This window comes from Netta rufina, assembly GCF_964035555.1.
Source record: "Netta rufina genome assembly, chromosome: 2".
NCBI classification, from domain to species: Eukaryota; Metazoa; Chordata; class Aves; order Anseriformes; family Anatidae; genus Netta; species Netta rufina.
This window is the reverse complement of record NC_140124.1, coordinates 69466140-69479269: the sequence shown is the minus strand read 5'-3', so window position 1 is coordinate 69479269 and position 13130 is coordinate 69466140. Positions and strand designations below refer to the sequence as shown.

The window sequence follows — 13130 nt, the reverse complement described above, 5'->3', positions numbered from 1 at the left end:
TGGTCAAGCACCAAAGAAGGACTTTTCTTCTCTTGCCCAAACTACCTTAATTTCTTTACCTCATCATTCCCTCTCTTGTTTTTGTTCTCTTTGCAATTAGGCTGCTCCCTGAGGCAGCAGTTAGGTTTGTGTACAGCCTCTGCCCTTTGCCTGTCACTGCAGGCCCAGGCCACTTTGGAAGGTTCCCAGGCACCACCACAAAGTAAGTGATAAGCAACACTGGCAATAATTAGCTGCTGGACACAAAGGTCTAAAACAGTTTTTAAGTACTGTCCTTGTATATTTTTGCTTTTTCACTTCATTCCTGTACTTTCTCTGCCTCTCTTCCCAGCAGAGAGATGCCACCAGGAATGCCACCAGAGCAGCCATTTAGGGACGTGCAGACTACCTGGGAGACTACCTAGCTCTCCAGGATGTCTGGATAACTACCTTTGTCCTACACTGGGCTTGCCTGCAACATTTAGCAGGCAGGGCCTCCTGTCACCAGCACACCCTCCAGAGAGCTCTCATGTGCTCCCTGACAATAATTATTGGAAGGAACAAGTCCCCCTGGGCTAGATGGTTGAGATGCAGGGAATCATTAATTCTAACCATATTGAACTGCAATTCCCAGGCCAACAATAGTGTGAGAATGTGATGCAAAGAAGCAGATCTGCTAACTAAGTGACCAGGCAGAATATATAGATCTGGAGCTCTTGCCTCTATAAACATTCATTATAACCCTAGTAAACATATCAAAATCTCCCACCTGTTAACTATGATTATTACTGTTATCTGTTATTTGTATTGTATTTGTGACATACACTGTACACACTGAGATAATTGAACTCAATTGTGTAAATCACATTCACCCCTTTTCACTCTTTTGATCCACTCACATCAAAAACAGTTCCTTGATTTGGTTTCAAAGCTATTCCCTAGGTAACCACCTGACCTGGATTTACCAGGCCAGCCTTAAATTTGCTTGATGTGCTCCCCCTCCCTCCCTATCACTCTGTATCTCTTTTAAAGGAATTTCCCATAATGCCACAAATCGTAAATTATAAATGAGGCAAGGTATTTTTCATCCATGTAAATAAATAAATAAATTAGTTACAACCTAAGTGGAATTTACAGTGGAAGGAAAGAAATTTTTCTGTTTAAATTTAATTCTTGCAGGAAAAAAAAAAAAAAAAAGAAAAAGAAAAAGAAAAGAATAATAGACTTCCATTTCCTTAGCACTGGCTGTGTTGGTAAGTTGCCAGTACCTCTCATTGCACCTGGGAAAGCCAGGGGAGACACAACACCAAGCTGCCTTACAGCCTCTCAAAAAAAAAAAAAAAAAAGAGAAAACTAAATATAACTGAATAGATGTGAGAGCACCTTTGAAGGCACTGGAAGGTTTAAGCTATTCAAATCCTCAAAGATGTTTTCAACCCACACAGTTTCTTTAATCATTATTCTGAAAATCGTGCATTCACTTCCTGTTTGAAAACTTAGTTTGTTTCATTTTTTCAGTAGCACAGTCTGGAAGAATGCCTTTAACACTTCTGTATTATATTGTAATAGTTTGATACCTCCAGATACATTTACCCTTAGTGCCATGAATGAAGCCTACAAATTCTGCTCAAGTGCCTCAGGAGGTATCCTACCACAACTCCTCTGACAGACTGTTCTCACACAGCTGCAAATGATCACACTGCCACCCTTCACAAAGTCCATCTGCTCTGACACGATTCCTGCCTGTACACTCCTTTCCAAGGCAAATGCAAAAGAATACATGTTTGAGTTTTATGTAGCACCATCAGAGATAACTTGTGAGGGATCTTTTTGTCCTGTTGATGGACAAAGTCTGTGCAAGTTGATGACTGTAGTTCAGCTATATGTTAATTTCCACTTTGAAAGGTGGTAGAAAGATGGTTTAATACCTTAAAATGTCACTTTGGCCAGAGACAGTGATGGGGACACACTTCTCTATACATACAAAATAAAAATAAAAACAAAAGTCATGTCCTAGTCTCTTAGGTGCATCTCTCTGGTCTGTGTTCACTCACTATCGGTCAATTTAGAGTTTACAGCACAGATTCAAAAAGCTTTTCAGAAACTATTTACTTAGAAAAAATGAATGATGAGGCTCAGTGATGCTTAAAATATCACCTATTCATTTCACTTCTTGCACAGAGGAGACAGATGAACCTCAAAACACTACAAAAGCTGTATTTCAGGTGATAATAGCTTACAGAGACCTTTAGTGCAAGAGCACAAAGACAGACCATTTCCAAACTACCTGCAAGTGAGTTGGAGGAGTTAGAAAGAACCTGACAGCAAGTAGCAGTCAGAGCTTTGAGGTAGACTGGAGGTGGAATTTTTATTAACCTTCACGTGCAGATCCCTATAAATGGACACCTAGCTTACGGAGATTAATAAACTCCAAATCAAAATGTGCAGTTTTAGAAAACACTTAAAGTGAGGGAGAAAGCAGAGGGGCTCAGAGGCTTCTCACTGAGATGAAACTGGGCCTCTTTGAGGTGAAAGGACTCACAGAGCCTCCTGAGCTGGGACAGATAGACAGGACAGGTGAGGAAGCTCAGAGGTCAGCCAGAGGTGCTGTGATCCAGCACCAAATCCAGACCAGGTGGCCCACCCTATGGGCTCCTGACATTTTGCTACTCCTGCTGTGCTCAGCAGAGATTGCATTTGCCCAGTAGCAGCATCAAGAAGGCAAAATCATTGCTCTCGACTTTCTCAGTAGAAAACTCAAGTGGAGGATTCTAAGCCTCTCAATTAGCTTGCTTAAGGGCATGCTTTTATTAATTTTGCTGAGCTGGAGGCACTGACCCAATAGCACGGGCCTGTCAGAAGAAAAAGAGATTGGCAATCACTTGCTGCTGGAGAAGCCAGGGCTCTGACACCAGCCTGCTCCATAGTTGTGGAGAACAGCAGATCCTCAGTACTTACTGTTTTCCAAATGGGGCTGCCATGGCTGCCATGAAATAGGTTGGTTACATCCAAAATAAAAAAGCAGAACATCCCTCTTCCCTACTTTAAGCAGTGCAAACTCCTTTCCTAAGCCATGTGAGCCAGGCTGCCAGGAACTGTTTTTCTCATGAGAAGAAGGAGGCAAGATCTTCCTTCAACAGTCCAGAGGGCACTGGGAAAAGCAAATGCTGCATATGGAAAGAACTCACCTAACTTCAGGGTGCGTGTGCAGCTGACAAATACCCCTGATGTGATGTATAGTGTCTTAATCCAGTTACAGATATACGTTTTAGATTGTTGTAAATATATAAATCCTGAACAACCCTGTCCTCCAAAGCCAGATGGACATTTGGGACAACTCAGACATGCAGCTCAGTGTAGGAGGGCATTATGCAAAGAGCAACAGCCTGAAGAAAACAGTCTCATCTCTAAATGACCCTGCTATTGGGGCCAGAGCTGGAAGCAGGGCTTCCTGATACCCGATAGTGTATCCTACCCCTAGCTACTAGAATTGGTTCTATCCATGGATAGAAAGACACTAGTGACAGTGACATAGATGAATAAAGCTAGCAGATTTGAAAACAACTATGTGAGCCTTACACATAAGGGGTTCCAGTTTCACAGTGAAAGAGTGCTTCTTGAACTCATTCTTTGTGACTCCTGTATAAAACACGATGTTGCCTGAAAGGTATGTAGTAGCAGTGTAGGAGTTGCGGCTCTTGTTCCTGAATGTTATAGTGACTTTAAAGTCACTGCCAAGGACTGCCTTTTGCACTTGGAAATCCATCTCAACATCCTTTTGTGGCTGATACATGGCATCTTGGGTACTTTGCTTTTTAACACCATACATAACAGCAGTCTCCAGAGCCAGTCTTTCCTCCTCTGAGCCTAGAAACAAAAGAAAACCAAATTAAGAAGAGAAGCAGAAGTAGTGCATTAGTCCACTCACAAGGATTCATTTCCCACACCTTTTGGTAGTTGAAATGAATGGATGAGGACAGTGAATGTTCTTGTGGTAAAGTTAGTGTTAGGAGAACTTCACAACTTTCAAGCAAGATGGGTCTTAAAGATTCAAGCTATATCCAAGAAACCGATGCAGCTTAATTGATAATAATGGAACTACACTGATTTACTTCATGCAAGCATCTGACCTTTTTTGTCTCAAGCCTGAGTAAGAGATGTCTAAACAGCTGTACATAAAGCCTTGAATTGTTTTGTATGCTCAAGCTACCTCATGATTGCCCTTTGTTTTCACTACAGCTTACTCTTTCTGAAACATTTCTGACTAGCAAACAAGTTTTGTGCTCTTCTCAAGGCATCTGCAGTGTTGCTCGGGTGAAGCTAGGAAAAAAAAAAAAAAAGAGTTCCAGAGGGCAAGTCAGCAGCTTTCCATGCAGCAACCTCAGTACCAGAGGTCTGTAAATTTACAGTTCAAGATCTGATTGAGGTAAATCTCTGTTGGTATGGTCCCACCCCATTTCAGGTTACCTTCTTGGAACTTGTACTCCTCAGTAATCTCTACCATTTCATCAGTCCCGACTCCTTTGGTCACAATCATCTTCCCAATATGGGTCGTGTCAATTTTTTCTATAATTTGGGCTCCATTTTTTTCCCTTCTTGAGTAAACAACATCACTATTCACCTACAAAATTAAACCAAAAAGGATTGAGATGCATGGAAGTATATGAAAGCAGGGAAGCCATTCTAACTCCCACCAAAACCATGAAATATCAACTTGAAAACCCACTAATTATTCACACTGAAATCCCATGTTTAAAATTAGACATATGTTACAATAATGACTAGATGCATTTTAGTATTTGTAACTCCAGAACAATAGCCTGTGTAAACCTCAGTAGGCTGCAGAGATACCATTTGGACCTGGGGATCATGATTACATATTCCTTGCATCAAAAAGCTTTATGCCAGAGGGGAACAGTTCATAGATAAAATATCCCTATTCTCTTCTGTCCAAAGCTATATACAATTCAGTTAGAGAGTTGCTCTACGTCTGTTACAGTTCTGGGCACACCAACTCTGGTGGTGCAAGAGGTTAAATCACCATGCCAGGCTCTCTCACTGTTCATGGAAATATACTCTTCTCAGATCTACCAAACTGCCTCAGATCTACACACTGCAGCCAAAAGAAATGTGGTGAACAAGGACCTCTTTAAAGTCACCAAATTTTGACTGAAATAAGCAAGGAAGCCTTAACATAACCAGGTTTTCTGGCAAGCCTGAGAAGGAGGTCACAACTCCCAAAGGATGAAGATGAGTAGCTAGAGCTAGTGACTCATTTCCCAGCACATCTGGAATCTGGGAAGGATAGAAGACCACAGCCTGAAATTCGATCAGAACAGCTTTTTCTGCTTACTACATCGGTGAGCAGAGATTAGAGAAATCTCTGTCATTCATTAGAGCCATATCACACCTACTGGCCTGCATGTAAAAATATAATTATGAGATTTATTTTAAACGTGGTGCATATATCAAGTAACTTCTCAATCCACAAATTGCAGTGGAGCCCTATCTTCTGTCTCACCTATTGTCCCACTGATACCACTCAATGAACTAAAATTTTTCAAGTACATACCTCAGCAAAGACAAAAGGAGCATCAAATTGGAAGCAAACGTGACCATGTTTAATGGCTTGAACTGAAGCTGGGCCACATCTGTACATACCTGGTGGGGGAGCACAGGGGGGAAAGAAAGATAAAGTGAAAGTTATTTTTATAATTAAAAAAAAAAAAAAAGTAAAAATATTATCCTTTCTTAAAGAAAAAGAATCCTTGGGTTTTGGTGAACACTTTCGATAGTTTACTGGAATTCCTGACCAAGAAGTGAAAAGCTTCATTTCTGTTGCCAGCCCTCTAAACAACACAGACTTAAGTCTGAAACTATATAATGACTCAGTACCTTAGTGACATCATGAAGCCCACTGTAAGTCTCAAGTACTTTAAATGAAGCTAAAGCTGGTTTTGGTTATAGCAGATAATTTTGGGAGAGATCAGTTAATCTATAGACAGAGAAAGATCTCACTTCAAATCTGCTAAAAATGTCTTTCAAGAACTGGAAAATTAAAGACTGGGAAGAAACAGCAGTGGCTTTTCACTTTTTCTCTCCTGCCCACAGCCTGCTCAGGCATTTTAACATGGGATGCAGAAACTGGCTGATATATAATGAAAGAGAACTCATTTGATTAGGCTCCTGTATAGGTTCTCTAAAAATTTGAAAGCCATCTTTCAGCAATGGAACTACATCTCTTCTGTACAAAGCAGGACCCTCCTCATGTAAGATTTTGTGCACGTGTGTCATGAGCAGTGTTGTAATAAGGACAGATCTATTTTAGAGCTCAAAACAATTCAGGAGAAAACGCTTAGTGAAGCTGAGTGTGATTATCTGGTTAAAAGTTTGTCACAGGCAACATACTGGCACTGGGTCAGCTATTGTCACCTCATCATTTGCCACAAAGAACCCAAGTGTTGGAAAGAGTGCTAAGGAGGACCTCAAGCAATATTACCATCACTGGTTTCTTGGGGTGTCCCATCAACAGCCTGCCATCCTCCAAAACCAACAGGAAGATCAGGTCTGGTCATCCAAGCTTCATTCCAGCAATGATAGTTCCTTATAAGAGATGAGACCAAAATATTAAATTCTTGGAAAGAAGCATACACACCAAAATAAACTTGTGTCTTTATGATCTGCCATTGCTTCGATAGCAACATGTGCCAATTTAGATGTGAAAAAGTCTGCTCTTTTTAAAGAATATATTTTTAAGTCTAACAGTTTGAGATCTCTCAGTTAAAACATGAAAATCCTTCATTATAGATCCTTGAATGTAAGTTGAAGAAGACTTTTTGTTCTTCTATTGTGTGTTGAATGCATATATCTCTGAGAAAATATTCCAGTGCTTGGAGGTTGTTGGGGTATATGAAGAACTACACACACTACAATCTCTTTCCAGCCAGATGGAGCTATGAGATGGCTATAATCTTTTCTATCTATGGAGGCCACCTCTACTTCAACTTGCTCTCCAAATCAATCTTTGAATCTTCTTCAAGCCATTGAAGTTTGTTCTGCTTTATAACTAGTAAGACTTTGAAGTTTGTTCTGCTTTATAACTAGTAAGACTAAAGCTTTGGTACCTTCACTGAAGAGATTTCAGGATCAACTCAACAGTATAGTGTGTAACTTTGTTTTCATGGTTGATAGCAAACATGCTCAACTGGTTTCCATGTTGTTTGAGAAAAAGACCTCACACAGGCTTCATAAGACTATACTCATTGTGGATTTCTTATAAGGCCTCCCCAGTCTTTCACACCAATTAAAGAGGGCAGATCTAGAATGCACAGCTTTTCATAACACCCACCTGTTACTATCATAGACCAGGTGTTCAAAAAACCTTTAGAGACCAAGACAGTACTGCTGGAAGGTGTATTTATCAGAGTGATTAATCTATGCACTCAGTCTGTAAATGCCCTCATCTGATAGGATGCTCAGCAAAAGAAAAAAACACACTACAGTGTCATCCCAGTTTGCCCAGAATATTTCAAAGATAAATGGACAGGACAAATCTTGTCACTCTCTTCCTGCAATGTTACCCATGCTCAAGGGAGAGCACGAGCTAAGAAGAAAAGCAATGTACAAAGAGGGTCTTGCAGTAAAGCCAGCAAAGTGTTTTAATTTCATTACTGCAGGGAAAAAAAAAAAAAAAAAAAAAAAAAAAAAAGAAGAGAAGGAAGAAGTAGAGAAAGGGGCAGTTTTGCTTGCAAATTATACATATCCTACAGCAGATATGAATAAAATTACATCTGTGTAGCTGCTGATACAGCCCCTAGTACATGCAATGATATTAGCAACAGAAACGGGGATTGTTAATCTCTGACCATTTCATTAATAATAGGTGAAAACCAGCCACAAAGCAGAGTCAGAAGGATCTGAAGCTTGTCTAACAAGACTTTTCAAAGTGGAAATGAAAGCTTGGATCAGGGTAAAACTTGTCAGTTAAGAGAGTTAATGAAGCACCACTACAGAAAAAGGAATTATTCAAGGAAAATGACGCACACTCAGAGAATTTTTGATGCTGCTGAGAGTAGTCAATGCTGAATCATGCTCACAGAGCTTAGCTGAGGGCTACCAGAGGATGGGGATGCACTTTATGGTAGGTGGGTTTTTGAAAGCTGTTATGCCAGCATGTGAGAAAGACAATACCTGCCCTGAAGCACTCACTGGTTCACTTTGAATCAAACTTAGATGTGTCATTGGTTTTATGTTCTGCAAAAGAACAACCTGAAGAGCAGACAGGAGGGAAAGATGATAAAAACAAGGTGGGGGGTAGGAGAGGTGGGGAGAATAACACTGTGGAAAAAAAAAAAAAAAAAAAAAGCAACTCTGCTTCAATTCTGTAATTAGATAATGCAGTATCTTATCATTCTATATTCTCTCTAGGGGATTGGCCTTTCTCACTGGTTTCTATTGGTGTAGTGTTGAGTGCGACAGGACAGCAATCCTTCTAGGTCTGCTGCCATGCAAATAACAAATACACATCAGGATATTGAATGTGAATGGACAGAAATGCACTGTTTGTAAAGCACAAACATTAAGGAAATGAGAATGAGGGGAATATTTCCCTCTCCAAAATGTAGCAGAAAATTCACTTTGGCAGAAATGAGCACAGCTGAGGATCTGGCTCTGAAGCCATAATTTGTTAAACTGAACCTGTAGTTCTTGTATTCTACAGCAATCCTGAGACATTAAAGAAAGCAAGAATGGCTATACAGATCAATGTAGTGACCATTAAATATTTACAGAGATAATTACGAATAGACTAAACAAAGCAATGGGGAAATTAATAAAAGATGACCGGGTGGGTTTTATGCCTGGAAGACAATTTAAGAAAGGTACTTGGTATTGCTTATGAGGCAGCCACATGCTGGAAACAGTTGTTGCCCTTTCATCAGCTAATAAGCTTGGGCATTGGGATTGAGATAGACTTTAAGAGAAAAGTGAGTTGGAAATGAATGGGAAAGCAGAGATTTCAGAAAGGCTCTCTCACAGGACATGGGTGAATACACATGGGGCTGGGTGACTTCTGAGGTACTGATGTTGGTCTGTTTGAACTTCACAGTAGGAGTGAGTCTTGATTTCCATCCAAGAGAAATATTCTTTAAGTGTCTTTCTATCATCATTAAGAAAGACAAGGAGAACAAAGTAAGGGGACAGAAGCAGTACTGATGGGCCCAAATCCGGCCAGCTTTATAAAAATAACTTTTTGCAAAGTCTGTGTAATTCTGTATTTGTGTTTTGTTGTTGTCGTTGTTTCCTATCCCAAGGGAAAAAATGCTCTTTAATAAAAATAAATAAATGTCAGATAGCATTCAGAGGGAGCCCCACACTCAGAGATGGATTGGACTGAGAATTCTGGCTCCAAGTGCTCCTGAAGTCTGAGAGTATTTAAAACCTGAAGACAGATTAGCTTCAGCAGTACAAAGCAATAGAAATGATATATTAATAAAGAAAAAGAGTTTTGTTTCCAGATTGCAAGAGATTATAAATAAAAGTGAGAAATCCATTAAAAAAAATCATTATGAATCCCTTGACCTTGTCTTCTTAACAATAATAATAAAAAAAAGTAAAAGAGACATTAAAAATAAAATCAAGGTTAAGACACGAGCCATATAAGAGTCTGCATGTGGGCAACCATGGAGTGTTACAGAGTAATGAAGAGAAAGGACACAGAGGAGAAATGAAAAGAGGTATGTAATATATTAAATTATGCCCAAAGGGTTATGTGCACCATGTACTAATAAATGCATCATGAGGATAAAAAGGAATGAACAAGGCAGTTCAAAAAGTAATCACAGAATGAAAAAAAAAAAAAAAAAAAGGAGGATGGGAGGACAAAATGCTGGTGTGAAGTTGTATATGGATTTCAGTGGAACAAGGATGACTTTGGGTGATCTGTCCCTGCCCCAAAAGAATGGAAAAATACAGGACTGAATTCAGAAGCCTTGGAAAAAAGCTAGGAAAAGGAGAGGTAGGGAAGGACAAGGAAATGTCAAAAGTGGGTCAGAGTTGTTTCATGAATCAGTTAGGAGAAGGGAAGAAGAAGAAGAGGTAAGATAGTGAAAGTCTGAAGTATGGCAGTGATCCATTACTGGGTGTATACAGTCTGAATGGTGAATCATTGAATCTTGCTTCACATCATTTTTAGGCAGGTTTAAATGATTTTAAATGATTGGCTGTTCCTTTACAGCTCTTGGAGCCATAGGAGGACCAGCCTCATGAGAAATACTGAGGTCCTGCTGCCACACAGACCAGAGAGAGCTTAGCAGGCTGGGAACCCCTAAGGATCCTGAGAGGAACGAACAAGTCAGATAAGATAGCAGGACCACAACCCTGGACTTCAAGAGAGCAGATTTTGGCCTGTTTAGGGTCCTGCTTGGAAGAATCCCATGGGAGGCAGTCCTGAATAGAAGACTGGTCCAAGAGAGCTCATTTGTTTTCAAGGATCACCTCTTCCAAGTTTAAGACTGGTCCACCTTCATGTGCAGGAAATCAACCAAAAGTAGCATGAGGCCTGCAAGGTGGTCTGAACTAAACTTAAACATAAAAAGAGAGTGCATGAGCGGAATCAGGGACTAGTTACCCAGAAGTAATGTAGAAACACTGTCTAAGCATGCAGAGACAAGTTTAGGAATGACAAAGCACAAATCAGAGTATGTCAAATCAAACAGATGTGAAGGGCAACAAGAAAGGCAAGTGCATTGGTAACAAAAGGAAGACTACAGAAAACTTGGGTCCACTGTTGAATGAGGTAGCAGACCTGGTGACAGTGGACTAAGAAAAGTCAAAGTACTCAATGTACTTTTTTTTCTTAGTTACTGCTAAGATTTGCCTTCAGGAATAATAGGCATTTTGAACCCGCTGTGGAAAGTCTAGTGCAATGATCCTCTATCAGCCACTGAGGAGGATCACAGAATGGTTAAGGTTGAAAAGGACCTCTGCAAATCAACTAGTCCACCCTCCTTGCTCAAGCAGGGTCACCTAAAGCATATTGCACAGGATCTTGAATATTAAAGATTCAGACAGGTCTTGAATATCTCCAGAGAAGTAAACTATGGACAAAAAAACTCTTGTAAACTACTTCTCTGGAGAAGTAAACACGGTCTCTCTGGGCAATCTGTTCCACTGCTATATCACTGTCACTATAAAAAGTAAAGAATCAAGTTAGGGAATATTCAGACAAATTCTGTGTATACACACAAGTCCAATTGACCTGATGGGATGAACCCACAAGTTCTGAGGGAGCTGGCTGGTGGCACTGTGAGGCCACTCGCATTTGCCTTTGAAATGTCTTGGTGACTGGATTGGTTCCTGAGGACCTTAAGAAAGTAAATAGCACTCTTTTCTTCAAGAAAGAGAAACATCATCAGCATCCAGGGAACTACAGATGTATAAGCCCCTTGATCCCTGGAAAGGTGATAGAGCAAATTCTTCTGGAAAATGTTTTAAAAAATAGTAAGGACATGATGATTGGCAGTAGTCAGCATGCATTTACAAGGGGGAAGCCATGTCTGACCAACCTGATTGTCTTCTGTGGTAAAATGACTGAATGGGCAAGGGGAGGCCAAGCAATAGTTGTTGGTTATTTTTTGTTTGTTTGTTTGTTTGGTCTTTAGCACTGTTTTCTGTAACATCCTTGTGGACAAACTACTGAAGTATAGACTAGACAAGTGGACAATGAGGTGTACTGAAAACTGCTGGGTTCAGAGGGTTGTGATCAGTGGCATGAAATCTGCCTGGGGCTAGTCACTAGCTGTGTGACTAGGGTCAATGCTGGGTCCAATAATGTTCAACATCTTCATTAATGGCCTGGATTATGGGACCAGCTGCACCTTCAGCAGGTTTGCAGATACAGAAAACTGAGAGGAATGGCTGATACATCAGAGGTTGTATATCAGAAGAGGCTTAGAGGGCTGGGACTGTTTGGCCTGGAGATGGAAAGTTTCAATGATAGTCGGACCTTCTAATCAGGTATAATATGGCTCTAATCAAATATAAGTAACTGATTAGAAAGAGAGGGTGCTTGGGCGGAAGACAAAAACAGACTCTTCTCAGTGGCCCCAAAGACAAGGCAAGAAGTAATTCACAGGAAATTTTGTCTGAACATAAGGAAACATTTTTACTGTGAGTATTTGAACACTGGCACGGGTTGCCCCGTGGATGGAGTGCCCATCCTTGCAGGTTTTCAAAACCCAGGTGGAAACTGCTCTAGCAGAGCTTGCTTTGAGGAGAGTACTGGATGAGATGACTTTCAGAGGTCTCTTCCAGTCTCCCCTATTTCCAGTGATGGTGTGATATAGGCTACAGATGTAAATGAACCTTAGATTGCATTTTGGTAACAGATTATGGAAATTACTTAGTTACAGCAACAAGTTCAGTCATTTCATCCACCACAGAATGGATTTATTACAGTTTTAATATAAAGACTTCCAGGGATTAAGTTGTTAATGAAACAAGCTGATGAGTAGCTATGCTGATGAGGTGAAGATATCATTGACACAAATCAAGTAAATTAACACTGAATAGGACAAGTATCTCCTGAATATAGCAATATATACAGGGGTCACATTCACTGCTTCACTCTGAGGAGGAAAGGCTTGAGGCCCAATAACCCTCACATAATTTTTACTGAACAGAGCATATAATCAATATGTGCTACGCTTCTCCTGTCAGATGAGAGACAGTAAGAGTTTGAGGAGAAAGGTAGAGGACTTTCTTCTCCAAAATTATATGTAGTTTCCTTTTCTTGTTCCCAGGGAGTTTTCTTTTTATAAATCTGGTGGTAGCATTTCAGTAACTTGTGTGATAGCTTAGCTTGTTTATTTTTCAACTGAATTTGGATTTAAATAACTGAATTTATTTGAAAAATATGACAACTGGGTGGAAGCAGAACAAGAAGGGTGCTTTACCATAGATAGTGAGGTATCTCTTTGTAGCTGGCTCAGGACCGATGGAGGTGCTCCTTTCCATTATGAGGACCAGCCTGTCCTTAAGGAGCACAAAGTCGTTTCAAGTTTCCTTCAGTGTGGTTAAATGTGCACTACTGAATGGTAATATTAGTAGTGATCTCACAGATACCCTAGGGCTTGTCTCTTTATATGACAAGC

The 13130-nt window shown here is 40.2% G+C and overlaps 1 protein-coding gene across 1 annotated transcript in view; it reads right to left on the bottom strand.

Annotated features, from left to right (window-relative positions):
* F13A1 (coagulation factor XIII A chain) overlaps positions 1-13130 on the bottom strand; it is a 61915-nt gene that overhangs the window by 9065 nt on the left and 39720 nt on the right. The window contains exons 9-12 of the mRNA XM_084306728.1: positions 6479-6582; positions 5552-5640; positions 4447-4600; positions 3559-3846 (exon numbers count right to left, since the gene is read on the bottom strand). Coding sequence (XP_084162854.1) covers positions 3559-3846; positions 4447-4600; positions 5552-5640; positions 6479-6582 — 635 coding nt within the window. The remainder of the gene's footprint in view (positions 1-3558; positions 3847-4446; positions 4601-5551; positions 5641-6478; positions 6583-13130) is intronic.